Source organism: Ranitomeya imitator, chromosome 4 (genome assembly GCF_032444005.1).
Source record: "Ranitomeya imitator isolate aRanImi1 chromosome 4, aRanImi1.pri, whole genome shotgun sequence".
Taxonomy (NCBI): domain Eukaryota; kingdom Metazoa; phylum Chordata; class Amphibia; order Anura; family Dendrobatidae; genus Ranitomeya; species Ranitomeya imitator.
In genome coordinates this window covers 197,049,007-197,076,638 of record NC_091285.1, presented here as the reverse complement: position 1 = coordinate 197,076,638, position 27,632 = coordinate 197,049,007, and the positions used below count along the sequence as shown (strand labels likewise).

The window sequence follows — 27,632 nt, the reverse complement described above, 5'->3', positions numbered from 1 at the left end:
TAGAAATTGTGATAAACTCCAAGCATTGACAAGACAACAATGAGTTGTCATCAGCCAGGATTTGGTCTAAAAGCTGATATCTACTATTCCAGAGGGATTTGCAGAAATTTGTAAAAATAAGTGTCAACACTAAAAATATTTAGTCTTTGCATAAACGTGATGCATTTGTCAATAAAATCTTATGAAATGCTTATAATTGCACTTCAGTAACCACAGAAACAACTGGCTAAAACATCTAAAAACACTGAAGCAGGAAACTTTGCAAAAACCAACATTTGTATCAGTCTCAAAACTTATGTCTACAACTATGTACATTTTATATGCATTTTTATTGCAGTATTCTGTATTTTTTACATGAACTGGAAGTACAAAGTTTCAATTACACACTCCATATGTGCAGCTATCATTATTCACATGGATTCATTTTGGATACTTATTTTCATTCTGACTGATGCTAAAATAGTCCCATTCATTGTCCTGCTATGTTATTTCATGTAGGCCAATTACCATTTATGTTCAGTGGGATGGTTAGTTGGAGGAAGAGCGGGCTATCCAACAGCATACTCAAGCCTAAACTGTGGAGCTGGACATGTAGGGATTGTGGATTACGGGATTCGGCCCAACATGTCTGAGACCTGGGATGTTTTCTGTTATAGAGTCAAAGGTAAAGTTTTCTCCAAAATACCATGCCATTGTGCATTCCATTACTATTCTGATTCTTCAAGGCAGTATGAGTCTCTAAATCCTTAGCCATCAATCACTCAGATAACTGTATGATTGTTGTACTCACATGCCAGGCTTCCTCAGACTGTGCCAACTCAGTCGTACTGACTTGTAATAAGAGTCCAGGAGAAACAGAGTTGATATTCTCTGAAATCTTGTATTAAGTACAATGCAGCAGGTGGAAAGAGTAATCCCAAACAGAGAAATATACATGTGCATCCAAAGATGGATACAGCAAACCGATAATGAACAAGAAGGACAGACAAAGGGACAAACTTAGAGGGCAGAGCTTCTCCATAGCAACAACAAAATGCAATGCATTAGATAGAAATACATAACAAGTTGTTCCCATTCATGGGACACAACAATTACCAAGATCTTACGTTCGTATGATACTCTTTAAGTAAAAGTCAATGATTCACTGTAAATATCCGTGAACGCAGAGTTTGTAATTGTAGGCAGAAATCAGCATATTATGCCACCAATATTATATTCCTGGCCCCCTTATAACAATACCAAATTTACCACCCCCATTTATATGACAACAACAATATACATTGGGTGAAATAAGCATTGAACAAGTCACCAATTTTCTAAGTAAATCAATTTCTAAAGGTGCTATTAACATGAAATTCTCACCAAATGGCAGTAACAACTCATCCAGTCCACAGAGGAAAAGAAATCAAACCATAGATGTCCATAAATTAAGTTGTGTATTATTGAGAAATAACACAAGGAAAAAGCATTGAACAAATGAACAAAGAGAGGTGCAAAAAGCCTTGAAAGTCATGACGCCAGCTGAAATCTATGAGAAATTTGAAAGCAATCCTGAACATACAATAGGCTTGTTTTCTGTAATTAAAGGTTACACATGCATGCTAGTGAATAGATACTACTATAGGTATCACGGTAGCAAATCATAGTTGATTATGCTAGTATTAATATGCACTTGTCGTTTCTTAGCCTTTTTATGAAATACATATGTTTGCTATCCTGTAGATGTACAGTGCACCTGCAAACCTGGCTATATAGGAGATGGCTACACCTGCAATGGGAACCTGCTTCAAGTCCTAACGACATTCCCTGAATTTTCAAACTTTGCATTGGTAATGTTAAAATCAGCATAGAATATTGTCTTCCATTTTGTAGATGAAGTAATATCTACCACAATATACATAGACCTTTATTGGGAATTAAAAATTAGAAATAATGTCTGATGTATGTCTATATGCAGGGCTGCCATTAGGGAGAACAAGACTAGGCAATTGCCCAGGGCCCCCAAGCGTTTACCTCAAAAGGAACACTGACAATAGCATTATCAGTGAAGTTTCTGATGAGAAGACTTCTTCAGGACCTTTGGTGAAATCATGATCATTTGACCATGATGTAACCACAGGTCTTGTACTCTGCGAGACTTCAGCACCATTGGTGACATCACGAGCACGTGACCAGTTATGTGACTGGGATGTCACCACAGGCCAAGTCCTCTGCAGGAGTCATAAGGAATTAAGAGAAGATATACACACGGACTTACCGCCAGTCTATGTGTCTGTGTGTGTCTCTATCAGTCTCTGTCTGTGTGTGGCAGTCTGTGTGTGTGTGTGTGTGTGTGTGTGTGTGTGTGTGTCTCTGAGTGTTTGGTTGAGCATAGAATGTATGGGCTCCTCATAGGTCCTCTCTGCAGCCCCTACAGATGGATATTTGTTGATGAATGTTCTTCCGTTACTAGACTTAACCCCCTTCACGACCTTTGTCATACATTTAAGTCATATGTTATGTCCCTGCATTTGATGCGGGCTAACACTCCAAGCCTGCATCTTTCCTGGCCGATGATGTCTCTTTTAAACAGACATCATGTGCCTCTAACAGCTCCAGGGGGAGTCCACAACTGTAAACCTGTTAAATGCCGCTGTCAATCTCTGACAGCGGCATTTAACACACGCCAGTAGGGATTGCCCATCAGTATGCTCAGGTCTGATGAGGACCACCGTGCTCGTCATTACGATTCTACTGTGAACGCCGGCTTATAGCTGGTGTTCATAAGAGATCGTCATTTCTGCTATACATAACAGTGCTGATGCAATGCTATTTATAGCTCAAGTGATCAGATGATTGCAGCTTCAAGTTCCTTAAAGGACGATTAAATACCGTAAGAAGAAAAAAAAAAGGGGTTTTAAAAATATGACAAAAAACACAAAAGTTCAAATCACTTTCCTTTATGCCCCATTAAATATAAAACAATTTTTCAAAAAATTTCAAACACATATCTTTGGCATCACTGCGTTCGTAAATGTCCGATTTATCAAAGCATAAAATAATCAGATTGGTAAACGTCGTGAAGAGAAAAAAAAATAAAAACGTTAGAATTATGTTTTTTTGGTCACCACAACATTGCATTAAAATACATTAAGAGGCAAATGAAAACATCATATCTACATCTATCCTAAAATGATATCAGTAAAAACATCAGTTCAGGGCACAAAATTTAATCCCTCACACAGCCCCATATCCCGAAAAATGAAAATGTTACTGATCTCGGCAAATGGCGGCAAAAGAAAAATATATATATTTTTTTACAAATTTCCACATTTTTTTCACCACTTACCAAACATGCATAATTTTGTTTTTATCTGAGTACTCATATTGCCCAGTCAGTTTTACCATATAGTGAGCATGGTAAATAAGTCCCAAAATAACTGTGGAATTGTGTTTTTTTTGCCATTTCAACGCACTGGTAAATTTGCTTTACAATTTTCCAGTACACTATGTGGTAGAATGAAAGGTGGCATTCAAAAGTACAGCTCGTCTCGCAAAAAACAAGCCCTCGTAAGGCTATGTGGATGGAAAAATAAAGCTTTGGCTCCTGGAAGAAGAGGATGAAAAAACAAACGAAAAAAATGGAAAATCGCCTGAGGGTGAAGGGATTAAAATCCTTGTTCTAGCCATGTAATAGCAGCATTAGCGCACCCTGCAGGCATCATTCTTCAGGCTTTAAGTTCAACATTTCCACTGGGGACTAACCTAGTGATTCCTCAACAACACAAGACAAAAAGTGTTGTCATAGGGATTTGGGAACACCAGGATTGTGCTTAATATTTCAAATTGAAATCTTTTTTAAGTAATATGTATATGTAATAAGTGTATGAAGTATATAGGAGCTCTTTGTTAAAAATTAAATTTAAGTAGATGATCCTATGAAAATATTTTCTTTATTCTCCAGCTTGTAAAACCTAGTTTACTAAACATTTTGATGTAATTCTTAATATAAGGAGTCCTGTGATCATAATCTTCATCTCTTGGTCTGAGTATAAGTGGTTACAGTGAGCGTCTCTCTGGAGGACCTGTCCTGTATGACACAGACAGCCCAATGATGTGAATGGGTGTGTGTGTATGTATGAGTATGTATGTGCGGTTGAGCCTAGAATGTATGGACTCTTGTTGGTATATATGTGAAGACATATATGTGTATGTATATGCTCTGTATATACATATACAGTGGGGCAAAAAAGTATTTAGTCAGTCAGCAATAGTGCAAGTTCCACCACTTAAAAAGATGAGAGGCGTCTGTAATTTACATCATAGGTAGACCTCAACTATGGGAGACAAACTGAGAAAAAAAAATCCAGAAAATCACATTGTCTGTTTTTTTATCATTTTATTTGCATATTATGGTGGAAAATAAGTATTTGGTCAGAAACAAAATATCATCTCAATACTTTGTAATATATCCCTTGTTGGCAATGACAGAGGTCAAACGTTTTCTGTAAGTCTTCACAAGGTTGCCACACACTGTTGTTGGTATGTTGGTCCATTCCTCCATGCAGATCTCCTCTAGAGCAGTGATGTTTTTGGCTTTTCGCTTGGCAACACGGATTTTCAACTCCCTCCAAAGGTTTTCTATAGGGTTGAGATCTGGAGACTGGCTAGGCCACTCCAGGACCTTGAAATGCTTCTTACGAAGCCACTCCTTCGTTGCCCTGGCGGTGTGCTTTGGATCATTGTCATGTTGAAAGACCCAGCCACGTTTCATCTTCAATGCCCTTGCTGATGGAAGGAGGTTTGCACTCAAAATCTCACGATACATGGCCCCATTCATTCTTTCATGTACCCGGATCAGTCGTCCTGGCCCCTTTGCAGAGAAACAGCCCCAAAGCATGATGTTTCCACCACCATGCTTTACAGTAGGTATGGTGTTTGATGGATGCAACTCAGTATTCTTTTTCATCCAAACACGACAAGTTGTGTTTCTACCAAACAGTTCCAGTTTGGTTTCATCAGACCATAGGACATTCTCCCAAAACTCCTCTGGATCATCCAAATGCTCTCTAGCAAATTTCAGACGGGCCCGGACATGTACTGGCTTAAGCAGTGGGACACGTCTGGCACTGCAGGATCTGAGTCCATGGTGGCGTAGTGTGTTACTTACGGTAGGCCTTGTTACATTGGTCCCAGCTCTCTGCAGTTCATTCACTAGGTCCCCCCGCGTGGTTCTGGGATTTTTGCTCACCGTTCTTGTGATCATTCTGACCCCACGGGGTGGGATTTTGCGTGGAGCCCCAGATCGAGGGAGATTATCAGTGGTCTTGTATGTCTTCCATTTTCTAATTATTGCTCCCACTGTTGATTTCTTCACTCCAAGCTGGTTGGCTATTGCAGATTCAGTCTTCCCAGCCTGGTGCAGGGCTACAATTTTGTTTCTGGTGTCCTTTGACAGCTCTTTGGTCTTCACCATAGTGGAGTTTGGAGTCAGACTGTTTGAGGGTGTGCACAGGTGTCTTTTTATACTGATAACAAGTTTAAACAGGTGCCATTACTACAGGTAATGAGTGGAGGAAAGAGGAGACTCTTAAAGAAGAAGTTACAGGTCTGTGAGAGCCAGAAATCTTGATTGTTTGTTTCTGACCAAATACTTATTTTCCACCATAATATGCAAATAAAATGTTAAAAAAACAGACAATGTGATTTTCTGGATTTTTTTTCTCAGTTTGTCTCCCATAGTTGAGGTCTACCTATGATGTAAATTACAGACGCCTCTCATCTTTTTAAGTGGTGGAACTTGCACTATTGCTGACTGACTAAATACTTTTTTGCCCCACTGTATATATAGCCAAAAGTGTTGGCACCCTTGAAATTATTCCAGAAAATGAAGTATTTCTCCCAGAAAATTATTGCAATTACACATGTTTAGTTATACACATGTCTATTTCCTTGGTGTGTTTTGGAACAACAGAAAAAAAATGAAAATTGAACATAATTTCACACAAATCCCCAAAAATGAGCTGGACAAAATTGTTAGCACCTTTCAAAAATTGTGGTTAAACAACTTTGTTTCAAGCATGTGACGCTTGCTCAACATTACCTATTGCAAGTAACAGGTGTGAGCAATATGAAAATCACACCTGAAACCAGATAAAAAGGGGAGACGTTGACTCTTTGCATTGGGTTGTCTGTATGTGCCACACTGAGCATAGACAACAGAAAGATGAGAAAAGAATTGTCTGAGGACCATAATTGTTGAACAATATCAACAATCTCAAGGTTACAAGTCCATCTCCAGAGATCTTTATGTTCCTTTGTGAACAGTGCCCAACATAATCAAGAAGTTTACAACCCACAGCACTGTAGCTAATCTCCCTGGATGCGGATGGCAGAAAAAAATTGATGAACGGTTGAAATGAAAGATAGTCCAGATGGTGACTAAGCAGCCCCAATAAAGTTCCAATGAAATTCGAACTGTCCTGCAACTTCAGGGTGCATCAGTGTTAAGTTAGCCATCGTCATTTGAATGAAATGAAATGCTATGGCAGGAGACCCAGGAGGAAACCACTGTTGACACACAGACATAAAAAAGCTAGACTGCGATTTGCCAAAATGTACGTGACTAAGCCAAAATCCTTCTGGGAAAGTGTCTTGTGGACAAATGAGACCAAGACAGAGATTTTTGGTTAAGCACATGATTTTTTTGTGTACCGAAAATGGAGTGAGGCCTACAAAGAAAAGAACACAGTACCTACAGTCAAATATGGTAGAGATTCAAAGTTGTTTTTGGGTTGTCTTGCTTCCTTTTGCATCGGGTGCATTGACTGTGTGCAAGGCATCATGAAATCTGAAGACTACCAATGGATTTTGGGTCGCAATGTAACGCCCAGTGTCAGAAAGCTAGGTTTGCGTCGTAGGTCATGGGTCTTCCAGCAGGACAGTGACCCCAGACACCCTTCAAGAAGCCCCCAGAAACAGATGGAAACAGAGCTCTGGAGAGTTCTGAAATGGCCAGGAATGAGTCCGGATCTAAATCCCATTGAAGACCTGTGGAGAGATCTTAAAATTGCTGTTGGGAGAAGACAAATGAGACTTGGACTAGTTTGCAAAAGAAGAGTGGTCTAAAATTCCAGTTGAGACATGTAAGAAGCTTGTTGATGGCTATAGAAAGTGATTGATTGCAGTTATCTATTCCAAAGGGCGTGCAACCACATATTAAGTTGGGGGTGCCGACAATTTTGTCCAGCCCATTTTGGGGGTTTTGTGTGAAATTAAGTCCAACTTGCCTTTTTTTCTCAGTTTTTTTTTGTGTTGTTCCAATACACACAAAGGAAGTAAGCATGTGTATGATAAAATATGTGTAATTGCATTCCTTTTCTGGGAGAAATACTTCATTTTCTTGAACAATTTCAAAGGTGGCAACACTTTAGGTCTTGCTTTTATAGACATATGTGGGTGTAACGTACTGCGCGTGTATCACCCATATTTACAAATACTCGCGTTGCAGACGAGGTGTAAAAATATCAACAATTGCCCAATGAATGCGCAAAATGCTGCTCATTCATCAGGTGATTGGATTAATTATGGTGAACAAAACTAATTGTTCTCGGCAGCACATCGCCCCGCTGTAAACTGCAGATGTGCTGCCCATAACATGATGTGTATGGGGACAGATTGATCTGCTAGTGATTGTTCTGTGCCATCATGCTTCATCAGCCTCTCTGAAGAAGTCAGCAAACCACTTCAATCGATCAATAGCGCTCATTTATTGGTATGGACTCAATGCATGTAAATGTTTGTGTGTGATGGAGCAATATGTTAGCATGTGGGCCCCCACTTTAAACTTTTGCCCAGGACCCCACTTGTCTAAAACCGACCCTGTCTATATATCTCCAGTTATTCTTGAAGGCATTTTCCTGTAATGTGGTTACAGATACAATGTGCTCACAGGTATTCGCTGAATATTCACATGGTCTTATCCTCTTATCCACAGAAAATTTTCAAATATTCCAATACTTCAGCAAAAGGCAAAGAATTTATTAGTTATCTCACTGACTTGTCCATACAAGCTACACTTTTTGCACCTAGTAATGATGGCATTAATGAGAATGTGGTAAGTGACATAATTTGTTATGACCAATTAAAAGCAAGAGCATATGTAGGGGTTCCTTGGCAAGACATGTACCCTGGATGACTGGGGGAGGGGGACACAGCAACCCATGCTGACTGGGCTATAGTTTTTACATGCATGACAAAGGCATCTTATTGAATATTTAATAAGGACAACAATAAATGTAAAGCATAACTTAAAGGGAATCCGTCAGCAGGTTTTTGAAATGTTATCTGAGGACAGCATGAGGTAGGGGATAAACACAGATTTTAACGATGTGCCACAAGCGACGCTGTATGCGGTTTACTTACACTGAAGGTTTTATCACCTGGTGATAGTCATTGCCTGGACTACAGCAGGGCCTCGTCCTGTGATAAGCAGTTCACTGTCTATATAGACAATGTAAATCAGAGCTTAGGTTAGCTTTTCAGCTCTCCTACATTGCTGTCGGGTTGTCTATAAGTTACATGAGTTCTTAGAATAAGCGCTCAAGTGTCTACACTATGGTTAAAAATGTTAACATGAGGCCCATCAATGTCTGAGTGCAACAACCGGCACGGAATGCTGACCAACGGTCCCCGGTGCCGGCAGCGGCCTGACCTGCTCAGTTATGGAGCTGCACAGTTTCATCGAATGTATACTGCCCACGGCGGGTACTGCACATCCCCTGCTTATTCAATGCATAGGGGGTGGATGTGCAGGACCAGGCTGTGGCCAATATTCTGACCACATAGCTACCAACACCAGGGACAGCTCATCAGTGGGGGCGCCTAGTGTCGCACCCCCGTCGTTCAGACATCGATGGGCTACCTAAGGATAGGCCATCAATGTTAAAGTCCCAGACAACCCCTTTAACATTATTTGTGGCCATTATATGACTTGTGTCCTCTATTTTTCATTGTTTTCCCCCCTCTGTAACGTCCATATCGAATTGTAAGTTTTCTCGGAGCTCAGCTGCAGATTGACTCTAGCTGCTCAATGTTTCCCATGCACAGCACACAGAGAGGGAAGTATGATCTCCTCTTCTCTGTCATACACATAGATACAGCAGAAGAATGGAGGACATTATATTGTAGTACAACAGTATTAACAGTATTTGGTGAATGCAGCTCTGGGCCGAAATAGGAGAATACAGTGTCTCTGCCTCTCCCTCCGGAAGCTCTCTCCTTCTCCCCTGTCCATAGACTTCTGTGAACTGTAACCTGATTCCTCACTACGTACAGATTTTATCAATAAAGTGAGTGATCAGTGCAAGACACAGGGAAGGAGTCTGATGAGGGCAGAAAGAATATTGCAAAGTTTGTTATCTTTTCTTGTACTTGTATTGATTTATTGGAAAAAAAATTAAGTTTAGTCATTCTATAAGAATGGCTGCTATCCAAGCTATAAAATAGTAATACATTAATAAATCAGTCGTTAGTCGCTAGTATTGCTTTATGTTTATTTTTCTTATCTAGATATTTGCAATGTTTTCAGCTCTTTCCACTTGTCATGGATATTTTAGTAAAAGTGATATTACAGTTACATTGGTTGCCTCCTTTTAATTATGCTTCTTAGGAACTAAATGTAAAATGTTCTTACTGTTAGTTAATTTTTTGAATTATGAATCGGTAAACTACGGTAAGTGATAATTTACCAAGAAGCTACCATAATTCAAATATATATAATAATCCTCAAACTGTGGAAACTGGTTTAATTTCCACTTCACTGATATTTATGGCAAATGTTGTGTGTTGGGGTGAAATTCTTTTTAAAACCTCACAGATTTTCGTATTGGTGGTAGATTAGATTGACAATAAGTCACAATTATTGTAACTTTCCTGCTTTCTTTATTTTCAAAGACGCTCTCGGGACGTGACATTGAATATCACACTGCCAATGTCAGCACGGTATTCATCAATGACCTCACCAACGGAACACTACTCCAGACCAGGATTGGCAACAAGCTACTTGTTTCTTTTGAAGAAACCTCGTCAGACACAGAAAACAACGTGAGATATCAATATAATAATATAATAAGCAGGTCACATCTCTTTTCTGTGACTATTACGAGTTTATTTTACATTTCTGGCTATAAAATATGCCAGGGAAGTTGGGACTAGGTTTACAGAAGAGGGTGGATATGGTGCAGGGGCAGGGCCATGTGGCATTGACCCCATCCACCTCCAACTCACTGGTGCTATAGCGGTTGAGTGGTCTGTCTCCATTGGAGGAGTGCCACTGGATACTTCTATGAAAGTAGAGTGGGGATCCGTTCTTTGGTATTACGGATGATGCTGATAATATACAGATATTTGGTATTACTTTGTGCAGCAGAGAGGATTACTATTTAGGTAACTTTTATTCCTTGCAATAGCTGCAATAGAGTAAATACTAAAAAACAACACGATGGGATCAATCCAATAATGTTGTTATACTGAATTCTGGAGTAAACACTTAAATAAGTCATAATATTATATAACAGCTCTTGGTGTTTACACCCCAGTCCCGACCAGCTTCACCATTAAGAGTGAGCATGGAGGGAAAATAGGCCTGACGAGGCGTCAAATTTATCATAAGTTACGTCACAAAGGTGGTGCCCCCAGCTGGCCTACATTACTGGGGACGGCGCATGCTGCATATCAGATGTGGCTGATTCTGCATTTTCCTTTCATGGTCTTAGTAAAATGAGTCAGGCAGTGCAGCACATTTAAAAATTGTTTCTTATAAAAAAAAAATATAATAATTAGATACTAAATAACCTTGAAACCATCATCAGAAAATGTGTTATTGATTAAATAATGTTTTTGTTTTTGTGTTAAAAGGAACCAGTCACCAGGTTTGGCCGATTAGAGATAGACCCATCACCTGACAGGGCTGATATACAACATTCTATAATGCTGTATATCTGCCCCCAACCCGACCTGTAAAAATAACTTTTGTTATACTCAACTTAAACTACCGGTTTTGATGGGCGTCGCTGGTCTTGGTCCGGTGCCTCCCTTCTTCTTGCAATGCCACCCTCCCATTTCCTTCGTGTGGATGACGCGCCTCCTCAACACCACGCTTACGCAGGAATACTTCTCTGCCCTGCTGAGAGCAGAGCAAAGTACTGCAGTGCGCAGGTGCCAGGAAAGGCCAAACAGCCCCGGTGCATGCGCCCTGCAGTACTTTGCCCTGCCCTCGACAGGGCGGAGAAGTACGCCTGCGCAGGAGTGCTGTGCCGAGGAAGCTGTGTGGATGTTGAAGGGACTCATCATCCACATGAAGCAAGCAGGAGGACGGGGATCGTAAGAAGATGGAAGGCGCCGGACCAAGACCAGCGACCCCTTGGACCGGACCACCCCACCCCGCAGGTGAGTATAATAAAAGTTCTTTTTCTTCTCTTGCAGGTCGGGTTGGGGGCAGATATACAGCATTATAGAATGCTGTATATCAGCCCTGAAAAGTGGAGGCTGTATCTCTTATCAGCCATACCTGGTGACAGGTTCACTTTAAATGTATTTTTTAAAAGGTCATTTTAGAAATAATACAATCTGCTTAAAAAAATAAAAACTTTAACCTCTTGCAATTTTCACACTGGCCACTGGGGCTTTATTTAGATTCATACTTCTTTTTTGTTTCAGGAAACAACACTTGTACAAAGCCGTAATGGTAACTATGAACGGGAAGGGTGGGGGAGAACAGAGGGTTTCAGCAGGGTGAGCTGTGACATCACCTATTGTGAATGGTAGATGCTACATTATCAGCAGTTTATAGAGGTATTTGCTGTGATTGTAATCCTGCTTCTCATAAACAGCCTTGCTGTAAACCCTTCTTGAACGAACAGGGAGTAGGAGTCTAAAAACTAAAGTAAGCGGTCAGTGCGAAAAATGCAAGACTACTATTTTTTTCAAATAAAGAATGTAATGTTAAATAAAAAACACAATCGCCCCAAAATTAAAAAACAAACAAATTTAACCTAAAAACCTGATTTAAACAGTGGGTCATTTTCTGATGATAGCTTCTCTTTAAACCGGTTTTACAGGTATAAAACTAGGCTATTATATAGGACCTCATTTTCTAAAAGGCCAGTAAGGACAGAAACAAACTTCAATCACACAGTACTACTTAGTGATTTAGAAATGGAGTTTGTGGTATTATTTGGCATATGTGTATAGTGTACATTTTTATGTTGAATGTTGTAGCTGGATATAAAAGTATGATTCAGAGGTATTCTATATTAGTTAAAATTTGTTTTATTATTTATTCTTTTCAGAATAAAATCAGATATGTTGATGGAAAACGTATAGTACAGGGCAACTACATTGCTTCAAATGGAGTGATACACATGATATCCGAACCTCTAAAAGCCCCTCCTGAGCCATTAGTAAGTATATTTGTAGGTCCACGTTTACAAGCACAGAGCTGCCACTAGGGCAGTGGTACATGAAAAGAAAATACAATTGTTTTATTAGAGGAAGAAAGTCACACTCGCAGCAATAATAAATTAAATCATTTTATTCTGAGCTGAAAAAACGGCTGCAGTTAGTGCAACAGGGAATATCAATGGATTTCACAAACCCCATTATTTTAGTTTAGTGTTTTGGATCATTGTACATTGTAAGAACTACCATGGATGTAGCTTCACTTTTCTGGAAAATATTGTCATGTTTTACTAAATGTTACATGACTGAGGGGTTTCACGGTACAGTATGGTGCTGTAGGGATTTTGGGGGCCATCAGTCAAGGTCCATACTTGCGGCTTTGCTATGTACCTGGAGCCTTACACCAGTGGCGGACATAGACACAACAGGGCCATTTGCAGACCAGTAGCTCCTCATAATGCACAATTCCACCTGCATTGGAGGTAGAAGTGGCCTCCTTACCTCCTGTGTGATGCCACCACCAGTATGTATGTCCATGTAATGACATGTAGTTAAACTTCATCTTACTTTTCCACCTTCTCATCGTGTTCTCTTTGGCTGTACTAGGCTCTACACGCCGGGCATGGAGCCGGAATATTCTTTGGCATTGTCCTCGTCGTTGGATTAGTGGCACTGGCCATATTCGCATATAAGAAGTTCACCAGAAAAGACTTTCAGTTTCAGCAGTTTCATGAGGTAATTGTCAACTAAACTACTGAGCTGATCCATAGTGCCAAGATCAGAAGAAGCCATAAAGCAGATGTCTGTGTGGTTTACAGCCAGTCTGTCACGTACACATCCTCTAGACTTTAGTCAGACTCCACACCGAGCCTGTGACCTTTATAATCCCATCCTTTAAATAGTTTTTCTCTTCTTTAACATCAGTTACTTTGTTGTGCTGACAGCAACAAAACACATGGGAATTTGTGAGTATGTGATATGTGAACAAAAAAAAATCGCTATGTCCCTCCAGTAAGGGTTGGCATAAAAACTAAAAAAAAAAGGATCCATCTATTTATCTATCTGACAGATAGACAGGTGTATTTTTTCATAGATGCACTACATTTATCAATGATTATGCTAAGCGTTGAGCTACATTTTGAGCCAATAAAAGGGATGCGGTCAAAAGCAAAACAAACTTCGATATCTCTTATATAGTACGGTAATAGCTGCTACATAAAGCTTCAGTTAGATCAAGTGGAACTGTATGTGTACAAGTGCCCACATTCATTACCTTACCCTCTCCAGTCAGTTATAAGACTTAACCACGAGCAGGCTGGAAAAAGGGCAGAGGGGATTATGCCCCACGAGTCAGCAGGCCAGCACAGCGCTATTAAGAGAGTGTGTGTTTGTCGGCCCTGCCAAGTCACAGTTAAGGTACCATCACACATAACGATATCGTTAACGATATCGTTGCTTTTTGTGACGTAGCAACGATATCGTTAACGAAATTGTTATGCGTGACAGCGACCAACGATCAGGCTCCTGCTGGGAGATCATTGGTCGCTGGGGAATGATCAGGACTTTATTTCGTCGCTGGATCACCCGCTGACATCGCTGAATCGGCATGTGTGACGCCGATTCAGCGATGTCTTCACTGGTAACCAGGGTAAACATTGGGTTACTAAGCGCAGGGCCGCGCTTAGTAACCTGATGTTTACCCTGGTTACCATTGTAAAAGTAAAAAAAAAAAACACTACATACTTACATTCCTGTCACGTCCTTCAGCGTCAGCTTCCCTGCATCCCCCAGTGTCAGCGCCGGCCGACAGTGTGGAGGGCATGCACCATAAGAGGGGTAGTATGTGGATCATATTTTGTAAAGCGAACACAGTGGAGGGCAATAATTTATTCAGGGGCACAGCATATGGCAGATATGTTTATTCAGGAGCATTATAATCACAATGCTGTTGTTAAGGACACAGTGTTGGAATGTACTGCAGAAGACGGGAAAAGATAAAAAGTCTGCAGAGATGAGCTGTGGATGTGAGAAGTCATCATGACGTCTGAACAAGATGGAGAAGAATAGAAAGAGAATGTAAATGTTTATTTGTGACTAGATGGCAGCCCGATTCTAAAGAATCGGGAGTCTAGAATCCATATATACTTTATTTATTCAAATGTAAGAATAATACAATTAATAAATAATAGTAAGAAAGAACAAAAATAGTAGGCAGTATATGGAGAAAACACCAAACAAAAGTTCAAAATTGCTGTGAAAATGTCAATGAACCACTTCACAACTAAATATATATAGTTTTGGTAAATGGTATTATCATTTTTTTGACGAAATTCGGCAGGAGCTTGAAGAGCAACATCACTGGGCCCGCCTCCACGCAGTAGAAACTTGCTGTGAGGTAAAAATTCAAAAATCACACCAAAATGGCGGGCGGAGTGTGTCACAGTACGGCACGTTTCTGATTGGTTGCCGCCTGCTGCGAGCGACCAATCAGACACTGGACACTGTTGACGTCACTTATCTCCGGACATTAGCTCCGGACATTAGCTCCGGACATTAGCTCCGGACAAAGCCACGGAAGTTGGCACAAAATTGCAGGAAGTAGTATTCTAGGCAATTCTATATTAGACTAGATGGCAGCCCGATTCTAAAGAATCGGGAGTCTAGAATCCATATATACTTTATTTATTCAAATGTAAGAATAATACAATTAATAAATAATAGTAAGAAAGAACAAAAAATGGCTGCACTCACCAGCTCTTGACAATTCTTGTTATTTAAGGTACAGTTACACAGGATCCATGAACATGCTTATGAGGGGAGGGATGAAAGACATCAGACGACAACTTTGCGTGTTTAGTAGGAAAATAGCCAGTTAATAATAGGCAATAGTTCTTTGCAGGAATGCAGATATTAATAAATAGGCAGTTTATATTGCAGAGAAATTGCTGGGCAATAATGGACAATGTCCTTATGTGGCAAATAGAGCAATATACCCAATGTGGCAAAGAAGAGGTTAATAAATGGCAGTCTCTCAGTATAACAGTCAGTGAATAATAGGCAGTATATGGAGAAAACACCAAACAAAAGTTCAAAATTGGTGTGAAAATGTCACTGAACCACTTCACAACTAAATATATATAGTTTTGGTAAATGGTATTATCATTTTTTTGACGAAATTCGGCAGGAGCTTGAAGAGCAACGTCACTGGGCCCGCCTCCACGCAGTAGAAACTTGCTGTGAGGTAAAAATTCAAAAATCACACCAAAATGGCGGGTGGAGTGTGTCACAGTACGGCACGTTTCTGATTGGTCGCTCGCAGCAGGCGGCAACCAATCAGACACTGGACACTGTTGACGTCACTTATCTCCGGACATTAGCTCCGGACATTAGCTCCGGACATTATCTCCGCACATTAGCTCCGGACATTAGCTCCGGACATTAGCTCCGGACAAAGCCACGGAAGTTGGCACAAATTGCAGGAAGTAGTATTCTAGGCAATTAATCTCCGGACATTAGCTCCGGACATTAGCTCCGGACAAAGCCACGGAAGTTGGCACAAATTGCAGGAAGTAGTATTCTAGGCAATTATATATTCGATACTGCCTGCATCTCATCAGCATGTGGTTCCTGTATGGTCTGCAGTCTGATGATGACTGATAACAATGGTAACGAGATGCTGGCAGTTGCTGTCAAAGGGGTTTTCCCACGAACAAAGTTAAGGTACCTTCACACATAACGATATCGTTAACGATATCGTTGCTTTTTGTGACGTAGCAACGATATCGTTAAGGAAATCGTTATGTGTGACAGCGACCAACGATCAGGCCCCTGCTGGGAGATCGTTGGTCGCTGAACAAAGTCCAGAACTTTATTTTGTCGCTGGATCTCCCGTGGACATCGCTGGATCGGCGTGTGTGACACCGATCCAGCGATGTCTTCACTGGTAACCAGGGTAAACATCGGGTAACTAAGCGCAGGGCCGCGCTTAGTAACCCGATGTTTACCCTGGTTACCAGCGTAAAAGTAAAAAAAAAAAAACACTACATACTTACCTACCGCTGTCTGTCCCCGGCGCTGTGCTCTGCACTCCTCCTGTACTGGCTGTGAGCGTCGGTCAGCCGGAAAGCAGAGCGGTGACGTCACCGCTCTGCTTTCCGGCCGCTGTGCTCACAGCCAGTACAGGAGGAGTGCAGAGAAGCAGAGCGCCGGGGACAGACAGCGGTAGGTAAGTATGTACTGTTTTTTTTTTTTTACTTTTACGCTGGTAACCAGGGTAAACATCGGGTTACTAAGCGCGGCCCTGCGCTTAGTAACCCGATGTTTGCCCTGGTTACCCGGGGACTTCGGGATCGTTGGTCGCTGGAGAGCTGTCTGTGTGACAGCTCTCCAGCGACCAAACAGCGACGCTGCAGCGATCCGGATCGTTGTCGGTATCGCTGCAGCGTCGCTTAATGTGAAGGGGCCTTTAGTTTTAATCAATAGATCTTGGAATAATAATAACTTCCACAATTGGGTGTGTTTAGAAAAAAAAATGTTCCTGTGTTGAGATAATCTTATAAATGTCCCCCTGCTGTGTACTGTGTAATGGCTGTGTCTGGAATGTGCAGAAAAAGACTGACCAGCACATCCCTACTGGTGTGAATAGGTGCCAGTTAACATAACAATTCTAAGAAAATATAAAGCTGCACTCTGAATCGTTTAGAATGGTACATCTAGAAAATTCGAACTGCATTACTACCGTAGAACATTGGTTAAAAAACTGCACGATAAATTTTTGTGGAAAAAAATAAACGTTCATTTTTTGCTTCTTTAATGCGGTTTTGAGCATCTTAACATGGGTGTAGTTTTTCACTTTTTGGCATTTTCAGGTATATAGACCCCTAAAAGTCATGTAATGTAGTCTCTAAATTTTGTTGAAAAAATGAGAAATGACTGGTCAACTTTTAACCCTTATAAATTTTAAACAAAAAAAATTGTTTCAAAAATTGTGCTGATGTAAAGTAGACATGTGGGAAATGTTGTTTAATTTTTTTTTTGCCAAATTTCTGTTTTTTTGTTTTGTTTTTTTTTTTTATAAAGACAAGTCATATCTAAAAATGTCACCACTGTCATGAAGTACAATGTGTCACAAAAAAACAGTCCCAGAATCAGTGGGATCCGTTAAAACGTTCCAGAGTTATTACCACAAATTGTAAAATTTGGCCTGGTCATGAAGGTGAAAACAGGCTTGGGGGCTAAAGGGGTTAATAATTTCGGTAGGTCAAATATGGTGACAGATTTCCTTTAAGGACATACTGGGAGTTGTACATTCATGTAATACAGTTCTATAAGGGTATGACCTGACCTTACAGTTGAGGTTTCATGTACTGATTTTGGTTCAGTTAATGCATTCATGTACTAATGTCTGCATTTGTGTGCATGTCTGTGTATATGCCTGTGCATCAGGACTTGTATCTTTGGAAGATGCGTGTATGTAATAGTGTAATGTGGTGTGTAAAAACATTCATGTTTGGGCACATTTACTAAATTTATAAGGGCTCTTCCACATCTGTGTTATGGATTTCCATTTGCCTTTACAAGTTTAGGAACAGACAAGTGAAATTAATCCCTTTGCAAACCTGGATATAAATATGTCACCATACGGATGTGGATGTGCTTGTACGAAACAAGTTCTGGAACCGAGCCTGTGCCATACCAGGCAAATGTCTGATGTGATACATATCCAGCATGTGATCAGAGCTCACTTTGATTGTTGTGGTTTTCAGTATGAAAATGCCCTTGTCAATCACAGTTGCATTTAGATAGCACATTGGCTGCTGCATGCCCTCACCAGCCCCTCTGTGATGCAGTTGTGGGTTGCCCTGTGCTGCTGCCATGTCAGTGGTTCTATGAAGCCCAGTCTGAGGTTGGACTCCTTGGAAGAAGTCACAATCAAAGTGATGAGAATTGCTTATAGCACGCTTACTTTGTAGTTAGGGGCGACTGCATCATCTCCTTTGCACTGATGTTATGACAGGAAGCGAGTGGCAGCAGGGAGAATAAAACTTAATTTTCTCCCTGTAGCCAAGGATTTTCCAGTAAGCTAGATAACCAGGATTTAAAAAATGCTATTTACCTGCAGATTAACCCTATGTATGCAGATAAAGTGTTTCCTGAGGTGACAAGTCACTCTTAGAAATATTTTTAAGTGTACTGGACACCTCTGACTCCTAACATTGTGTAGTATATTATTAGGATTCGGCTGTCTTCACACTCTCTGCGCTCCTCACATTATAGTTCCATCTGCACTTTGCATAGACACAATCACATGCCACCCACTTTCTCTTCTGCTTCTTTCATTGTTTAAAGGGACTCTGTCACCTGAATTTGGAGGGAACAATCTTCAGCCATGGAGGCGGGGGTTTTGGGGTTTTTGATTCACCCTTTCCTTACCCGCTAGCTGCATGCTGGCTGCAATATTGGATTGAAGTTCATTCTCTGTGTTCCATAGTACACGCCTGCGCAAGGCAAGATCAATCAGCGATGGGCAGAGTCCGGCAGCGAATTCGCCTTTCCCTACTCCCCTTCAGTCAGTGCCCCCATTGCGGTTTAGCAGTCTGTTAACGGACTGCGTTATACCGCGGTGTAATGCAGTCCGTTAACACTGCTATTAACCCTGTGACCAACTTTTTACTATTGATGCTGCCTATGCAGCGTCAATAGTAAAAAGATCTAATGTTAAAAATAATAAAAAAAATAAAAAATCATTATATTCTCAACTTCCGGCACCTTTCCCGCTCCTCGCGATGCTTCGATCCCAAGAATGCACTGCGGCAATGACCAGAAATGACGTAGAGGTCTCGCGAAACCGCTACATTATCACGTGTTACTACCGCAGTGCATTCTTGGGACCGGAGCGTCGCGAGGTAAATGCCTGGGCTGAATCCGAGGGCCGCCGGAAGGTGAGTATATAAATATTTTTTATTTTAATTCTTTTTTTTTAACAGGGATATTGTGCCCACATTGCTATATACTACGTGGGCTGTATTATATACTGCGTGGCCTGTTATATACTACGTCTCTGTGCTATATACTACGTCTCTGTGCTATATACTACATGAGCTGTGCAATATACTACATGGCTGTGCTATATACTACGTAGCTGGGCAATATACTACGTGGCTGTGTTATATACTACGTGGGCTGTGTTATATACTACATGGTTGGGCAATATACTATGTGGCTGTGTTATATACTACGTGGGTTGTGTTCTATACTATGTGGGCTGTGTTATATACTACATGGGCTGTTATATACTGCGTGTGCTGTGTTATATACTACGTGGGCTGTGTTATATTCTATGTGGTCTGTTATATACTGCGTGGGCTGTGCTATATACTACTATACATATTCTAGAATACCCGATTCGTTAGAATCAGGCCAACATCTAGTGTATATATATTTTTTTTTAAGTGAAGTGCAAACGGGCCTCCCTCTTTAGCTTTTGTATTTTTCAGCTTTCATCAAAATAGCTTCTTGTTTGATGAAGTAGGAAAACTGAGAGTAAATGCAATTTCCAATTCACAGACTTTTTGCTCTGACATGGTGTTCTGTTCCCATATCTCTGTAGTAAGTTTGATTTTGCTCCTGTATGTATGCAGTAAGCTTGGTTCTGCTCCTGTATAAGTGCAGTAAGGTTAGCTGTAACCGTATCTATGTAGTAAGCAAAGTTTCGGTACCATATTTATGCAGTAAGCTTGGTTCTGTTTCCATAGTGATATACCAAGCTGAGATCTATTCTCTTCTGTGCAGTAAATTTGTTTACTACAGTGGATATGGGAATAAAAACACAGTTCTACTCTTTTATTTATGCATTAAGCTCCTTTCTGTTCCTGTATGTATGTAGTAATCTCAGTTTTTGTACCATATTTATGCAGTATGCTTGGTTCTGTTCACCCATATTTGCTGTAGTTTCTTGATTACCTCACAGGTCAAAAATTGCCAGCCCTTCAACATAAATCAATTTGGTTTATCACTCCAATAAAATAAATTATGATATGCTGGAAATAATGTGTCTGACACGTAACCTCTGTTATGTTTTACAGTATGATGAAAAAGAAACAGTGTCTGATTTTAACAGAGTCCCATCTTCAAACATTGCAAACCCCATGTATGACAGCGTTGAAACAGCCAACGACCCTCCTGAACCATCAAAGGAGCCAACATTTAATCCATTTTCAGTAAGTTTAGTTTTTTCCTATTCTAATTTGTAAACGTTAATAACTTTTTATTAAGGTCTATAAACTTGTTTATTCAATCATATTCATAGTGGCCATCTTTTGACAGAAGGGTGCAAAAAGATTCTAAATAGATTTTGGCACCTGATTCATCAAACTATTTAATCTAGAAAGCTGGTGCAAAAGGCTTTAGAAAGAAGAAAAGTTTTGGTGCAACACAGATTTGCGCCAAAATTTGCGACCTTGGCGTGTTTACACCAGTTTCTCCCAGCTCAACTAAAATTGGAAAAGCAGGCAGGGACAGTGCATGGCGATGCCCGCATGTCTAACTCAGAATGCTCTGTGGTGTTCCTTATAATTCTGACTGGAGTAAGATTCATGATGAGGCACATACCACTATTAAAGGGAACCTGTCACCTGAATTTGGCGGGCTCTGTTTGCAATCTTGCCTTGCGCACGCGCAGTATGCTTTGCCCAACTGTGGGCAAATCCGAAAAGCATGTGCACTATGTCCCGAACACAGCGAAATACTTCCGGGACAGTGCGCCGGCGCATGCGCACTAATGCTTTTCAGCTTTGCCCGCAGTTGGGCAATGCATACTGCGCGTGCGCAAGGCAAGATTGCATTGCGCACGCGTGTACTACGGAGGAAACTGAATCAAATTCAAGACCATATTGCGGCCAGCGGGAAAGGAAGGGGTGCATGAAAGGAGAGAAAACACCGCCCAACGGACCGTAAACAGAGCCCGCCAAATTTAGGTGACACAGTCCCTTTAAGATGCACTTGATTAAGAGGTGCAGCTCTTAAAATGGTACTTCAAGGAGATAATAAAAAGTGTTGTACTGTCCCTGCCCTATTAAAAAATTAAAATGCACTGGGCTTCTCATCTTTATAGTCTTTAGAACACTTGTAATTCAGTGTGACAGTAGCTGTTCCTCACTGTTCCCCCCTCCTGTCACACAGCAGTTCAACTCCACACCCTCTCCTCTAGGACTGACTGTTACTCACAGTGGGGAACTGCACACTGCTGTGTGACGCAATGCACACTGCTGTGTGACGCAATGTCCCAGATGGGTGGGGGGAGCAGTGAGGAGCAGCTCCTGTCACATGGAATTACAAGTGTTCTAAAGATAGTAAAAGTGCACTGGGCATCTCATCTTTATAGTTTGAGGGCAGGAACAGTACAAAATATTTTTCTCTCTCCAAAGTACCACTTTAATCAATTAGGCTACATTCCCACGATGAGCTTTTGGAGTGCTTTTGACCCTGTGTCAAAAATAGTAGTGTCTTACCGTTTCAGCAAAGTGGATGGGATATATAGAAATTTCATGCCAACTGTGCTTTTAACGCTGCAAAAATTGACCAGCAGTGCGTGTTTGAAATCCACAGCATGTCAATTTCCCTTGTTGGTACATCCGAATTTTCCTTGTGGATTTTCCCCATACACTTAGGAAATGCATGAAAAAGGTATGAAATCTGCACCTAAGTGTAGCAATGAAGTTTTGTCAAAATAAAAAAAGGTAAGTAGGTACATATGTATATATAGGCTTCTCTGTGTCATAGTTACTTAATTTCATGGTGCGATTATTATTATTTATTTATATAGCACCATTGATTCCATGGTGCTTTACATGAGAAGGGGTTACATACAAGTTACAGATATCACTTACGGTAAACAAACTAACAATGACAGACTGATACAGAGGGGCCCTTGCGGGCTTACATTCTACAGGATTATGGGGAAGGAGACAGTAGGTTGAGGGTTGCAGGAGCTCCGGTGTTGGTGAGGCGGTATCTCCGGTAGTGGTGAGGAGCCAGCGGGGTCAGTGCAGGCTGTAGGCTTTCATGAAGAGGTGGGTTTCCAGGTTCCTTCTGAAGGATCCGAATGTGGTTGATAGTCGGACTTGTTGGGGCAAAGAATTCCAGAGGATGGGGGATATTCGGGAAAAGTCTTGGAGGCGGTTGGATGAGGAGCGAATAAGTGTGGAGGAGAGAAGGAGGTCTTAGGAGGACCGGAGATCACGTGAGGGAAGACATCGGGAGATTAGTTCAGAGTTATATGGAGGAGACAGGTTGTGGATGGCTTTGTAGGTCAGTATTAGTAATTTGAACTGGATACGCTGAGGGAATGGGAGCCAGTGAAGAGATTTGCAGAGGGGGGAAGCAGAGGAGTAGCGAGGAGAGATGAATTAGTTGGGCAGCAGAGTTAAGAATGGACTGGAGAGGTGCAAGGGTGTTAGCAGGGAGGCCGCAGAAAAGGATGTTGCAGTAGTGAAGGCGGGAGATGATGAGGGCGTGCACAAGCATTTTAGTCGATTGACGGTTGAGGAAAGGACAGATTCTGGAGATATTTTTGAGCTGGAGGCGACAGGAGGTGGAAAGAGCTTGGATGTGCGGTTTGAAGGACAGGGCAGAGTCGAGGGTTACTCCGAGGCAGCGGACTTCCGGTACGGGGGAAAGCATGATGTCATTGATTGCGATAGATAGGTCAGGTAAGGAAGATCTATGGGATGGAGGAAAGATGATGAGTTCAGATTTGTCCACATTGAGTTTGAGGAAGCGAGAGGAGAAGGAGGATATGGCTGATAGGCACTCTGGGATTCTGGACAGCAGAGCGGTGACGTCTGGGCCAGAAAGGTAGATCTGAGTGTCATCAGCATAGAGGTGGTACTGGAATCCATGGAACATTATGAGTTGCCCCAAGCCAAGTGTATAGATGGAGAAGAGTAGGGGTCATAGAGCAGAGCCTTGGGGGACTCCAACAGAGAGAGGGTGGGATGAGGAGGTAGTGTGGGAGACGCTGAATGTGCGGTTGGAAAGGTACGAGGAGATCTAGGATAGGGTGAGGTCTTTGACGCCAAAGGAGGAGAGGATCTGTAGTAAGAGGCAGTGGTCATTACATGTCATTCATGTAATAAATACGGATCAAGAATGTTAAAGGGACACTGTCACCTGAATTTGGAGGGAACAATCTTCAGCCATGGAGGCGGGGTTTTTGTGTGTTTGATTCACCCTTTCCTTACCCGCTGGCTGCAATATTGGATTGAAGTTCATTCTCTGTCCTCCATAGTACACGCCTGCGCAAGGCAAGATTGCCTTGTGCAGGCATGTACTACGGAGGACAGAGAATGAACTTCAATCCAATATTGCAGCTAGCATGCAGCCAGCGGGTAAGGAAAGAGTGAATCAAAAACACAAAACCCCCGCCTCCATGGCTGAAGATTGTTCCCTCCAAATTCAGGTGACAGTGTCCCTTTAAGCTTCTGTTGCATAAAACATATCTTTAAAGGGAACCTGTCACCTGAAAAAATGCTATTAACCGGCAGATATGGGGTAGTCAGCAGGTTGACAGCGCTGTCAACCTGCCTGGCACTTAATTTCCCCTCTGCAGCGCAAGTCTAACTTTATTCCCACCAGCAGCATTTCAGTTTCAGTCACGGATCTATTGCATAGTGACACCCCCGGCATGGACTGACAGCAGCTTTGCACCAGGGCCAGCCGTCAGTCAGTGCGGGGGTAAGGGGAGGGCACAGCTACCTTCGCTACTCTCTATACACAGAGCGGTGACTAAGCTGGTGCTGCCTCCGTGACTGAAACCAGGTCGCTGGCGGGGGAGCAAATAAAATTAAATTCCTCCCAACAGTGTGGGTCTAAAGGTACCTTCACACATAACGATATTGTTAACGATATCGTTGCTTTTTGTGACGTAGCAACGATATCGTTAATGAAATCGTTATGTGTGACAGCGACCAACGATCAGGCCCCTGCTGGGAGATCGTTGGTCGCTGAATAAAGTCCAGAACTTTATTTCGTCGCTGGACTCCTGCTGACATCGCTGGATCGGCGTGTGTGACACCGATCCAGCGATGTCTTCACTGGTAACCAGGGTAAACATCGGGTAACTAAGCGCAGGGCCACGCTTAGTAACCCGATGTTTACCCTGGTTACCATCCTAAAAGTAAAAAAAAAACAAACAGTACATACTTACCTACAGCCGTCTGTCCTCCAGCGCTGTGCTCTGCACTCCTCCTGTACTGGCTGTGATCGTCGGTCAGCCGGAAAGCAGAGCGGTGACGTCACCGCTCTGCTTTCCGGCCGCTGTGCTCACAGCCAGTACAGGAGGAGTGCAGAGCACAGCGCTGGAGGACAGACGGCTGTAGGTAAGTATGTAGTGTTTTTTTTTTTTTTACTTTTAGGATGGTAACCAGGGTAAACATCGGGTTACTAAGCGCGGCCCTGCGCTTAGTTACCCGATGTTTACCCTGGTTACCGGCATCGTTGGTCGCTGGAGAGCTGTCTGTGTGACAGCTCTCCAGCGACCAAACAGCGACGCTGCAGCGATCCGGATCGTTGTCGGTATCGCTGCAGCGTCGCTTAATGTGAAGGGGCCTTTAGCATCAGTGCTGGGCAGCTTCACGAAGCTATTAACCTGCAAATCAATCCCATATCTGTAGGCTAATAGCATTTTTTTCAGGGGACAGGTTCCTTTTAACAAAAGGAAAGTGATTACTGTGGATTCCCATCTTGAACATTAAGCATTAGTGATGAGCGAATATACTTGTTACTCGAGATTTCTCGAGCATGCTCGGGGATCCTCCGAGTATTTTTTAGTGCTCGGAGATTTAGTTTTTCTTGCCGCAGCTGAATGATTTGCATCTTTTAGCCAGCATAAGTACATGTGGGGGTTCCCTAGCAACAAGGCAACCCCCACAAAACTATAGGGACTGACTTTGCAAAAATACATAATTCAGTGATTTATGAAGTCAGTCCCATTGCCACATATACCCTCCCTTTCCAGCCATGCAATCTGCCTTTAAAATATGTTTGACGTATTAGGTCATTCTAAAAGAGCTCACTGAATGTGAGCGTGGTACTGTAATCGGAGGTCACCAATGTAGCAAGTCTGTATGTGTGAAATGCTTAGGAGAGAAGAAATTTAACAGTGAACCATATTATTGACAAGTGGAAACATTTAGGAACCACAGCAGCTCAGCCACAAAGTAAAGACCATGGAAAGCTACAGAGGTTGCCGAATGCGGAGGTGCATAAAAGTTCCCAGTGCTCTGCCGACTTGGTAACTGCAGAGTCCAAAGCTCCTCTGGCATTACCATCAGCCAAAACATTTGTGCGCTTCATGGCAAGCCTTACATTGCTAATAGAGCAATAGGTCCCTGCTTATTCGGCAAGTTATAGCGCTTACTGAATAAGCTGCAGAGGGAACCCGGATACCTGGAGCACGCCGGATGATCAGCTGTCCAACGCCGCAGCTGCATGTGTCACGGCTGTGTGACAGTCATGAAACATGCATGGAGAGCCCAACAAACAGGTTCTCCATGCATGTGTTGTGTCGCGGCTGTGTGACAGTCATGAAACATGCATGGAGAGCCCAACAAACAGGTTCTCCATGCATGTGTTGTGTCGCGGCTGTGTGACAGTCATGAAACATGCATGGAGAGCCCAACAAACAGGTTCTCCATGCATGTGTTGTGTCGCGGCTGTGTGACAGTCATGACACATGCATGGAGAGCCCAACAAACAGGTTCTCCATGCATGTGTTGTGTCGCGGCTGTGTGACAGTCATGACACATGCATGGAGAGCCCAACAAACAGGCTCTCCATGCATGTGTTGTGTTGTGGCTGTGTGACAGTCACGACACATGCCACTGCGGCGCCGGACAACTGATCAGCCGGCACGCTCCATGTATACGGGTTCCCTCTGCAGCTTGCCGAATAAGGGACCTGATCAAATTTGCTCAACTCTAATTGCTTAGCACAATGCCAAATGTAGTGGTATAAAAGCATGCCACCACTGGACTGAAACATTGGAAATGTGTTTTGTTAATGCTAGAGAATAGTACTTTCCAAATTCCAATTCTCCAAAGGTTGGAAAAAGGATAATAGAGGGGTCGTTTTCAAGAGATTGAGCTAGATCCCTTGATGCAAATGAAGAGAAATATTAATGCTTCAGCAAATGAAGCCATTTTGGTCCAATGTAGCTTTCACCTTTGAGGGAAGACCTGTTATTGTTCTAGCATGACTATGCCCTAATGCACAAAGCAGCTAAAGGCATGGTTGTTGTGAAAGAACATGACTGGTCCACAAAAGGCCATGACCTTATCCCCCATCAAACACCTTTGGGATGAACTAGAACTGAAAATGTCAGGCCCTCTCATGGTGTAGATTATGTCGAATTTGCACAATTTTGGATACATACTTAAGTGTGGCCAATATTTGTAAGTTATATATGTTACTACAGTCTTCAAGAAAAATATTTAGAATTGAGTCCTCAGTGGTCGATGCCTTTTAATGAAAAGATGGTAACAAATTGCAAGCTTTCGAGACTGCTCAGGTCTCTTCATCAGGCAAAGACTAATACAAAATCTGAAGAGTCACATATTTATGCACAACACAGTCTTCAATAAATTGTATAGAAATCTTTCCTTTTTTTCAGGATTCGGGCGATCAGCAGCTAGTGAACTTCAGCGGCCAAAAATGATTATAAATGTGATCCATTCAGCAGTGTCCGCCCTAGATCATGGCAGCATCAGCATTCACCCAGTGGAGATGCTTACCGTTCATAGTCTCCAGCTGTGATCAGAACGTGTGTGAAGCAGATGTCAGCCGATTCTACAGCTATCCTTCTATACTATGTACAGTTTTCATGCCTGCAGAGATGAATGGAGCCGGCTTTGGTGCAGTTTACTTTGACTCTTACTGTGAACATGTAAATAAAAACATTTGAATCTGTAATGACATCCTATCCCCTTATTCTCAGATTTGAGGGAGGGTGGGTGAGGGGGTCAGAAGAACTTGCAAGTCTTCCTTGAGAAATGCTTGACTACATCTTTTCCCACACAATGATTCATCAAAATGGAATGGTTCTGAAAAGGAAATAATGTGTACACTCCTGCGTTATAGTCCTGATAGTAGCCCAAACCATAGCTATATGTGAAGGCTAGAACATCCTAGAAATATGA

At 42.0% G+C, this 27,632-nt stretch overlaps 1 protein-coding gene across 1 annotated transcript in view; it reads left to right on the top strand.

Annotated features, from left to right (window-relative positions):
• Positions 1-27,405, top strand: part of STAB2 (stabilin 2) — a 243,987-nt gene extending 216,582 nt beyond the window's left edge. Inside the window, exons 62-69 of the mRNA XM_069764255.1 lie at positions 499-664; positions 1,723-1,829; positions 7,976-8,095; positions 9,934-10,083; positions 12,330-12,440; positions 13,045-13,173; positions 20,523-20,657; positions 27,107-27,405. Of these exons, the coding sequence (XP_069620356.1) occupies positions 499-664; positions 1,723-1,829; positions 7,976-8,095; positions 9,934-10,083; positions 12,330-12,440; positions 13,045-13,173; positions 20,523-20,657; positions 27,107-27,151 (963 nt within the window). The 3' untranslated portion in view covers positions 27,152-27,405. The remainder of the gene's footprint in view (positions 1-498; positions 665-1,722; positions 1,830-7,975; positions 8,096-9,933; positions 10,084-12,329; positions 12,441-13,044; positions 13,174-20,522; positions 20,658-27,106) is intronic.
• Positions 27,406-27,632: the final 227 nt, after the last annotated feature.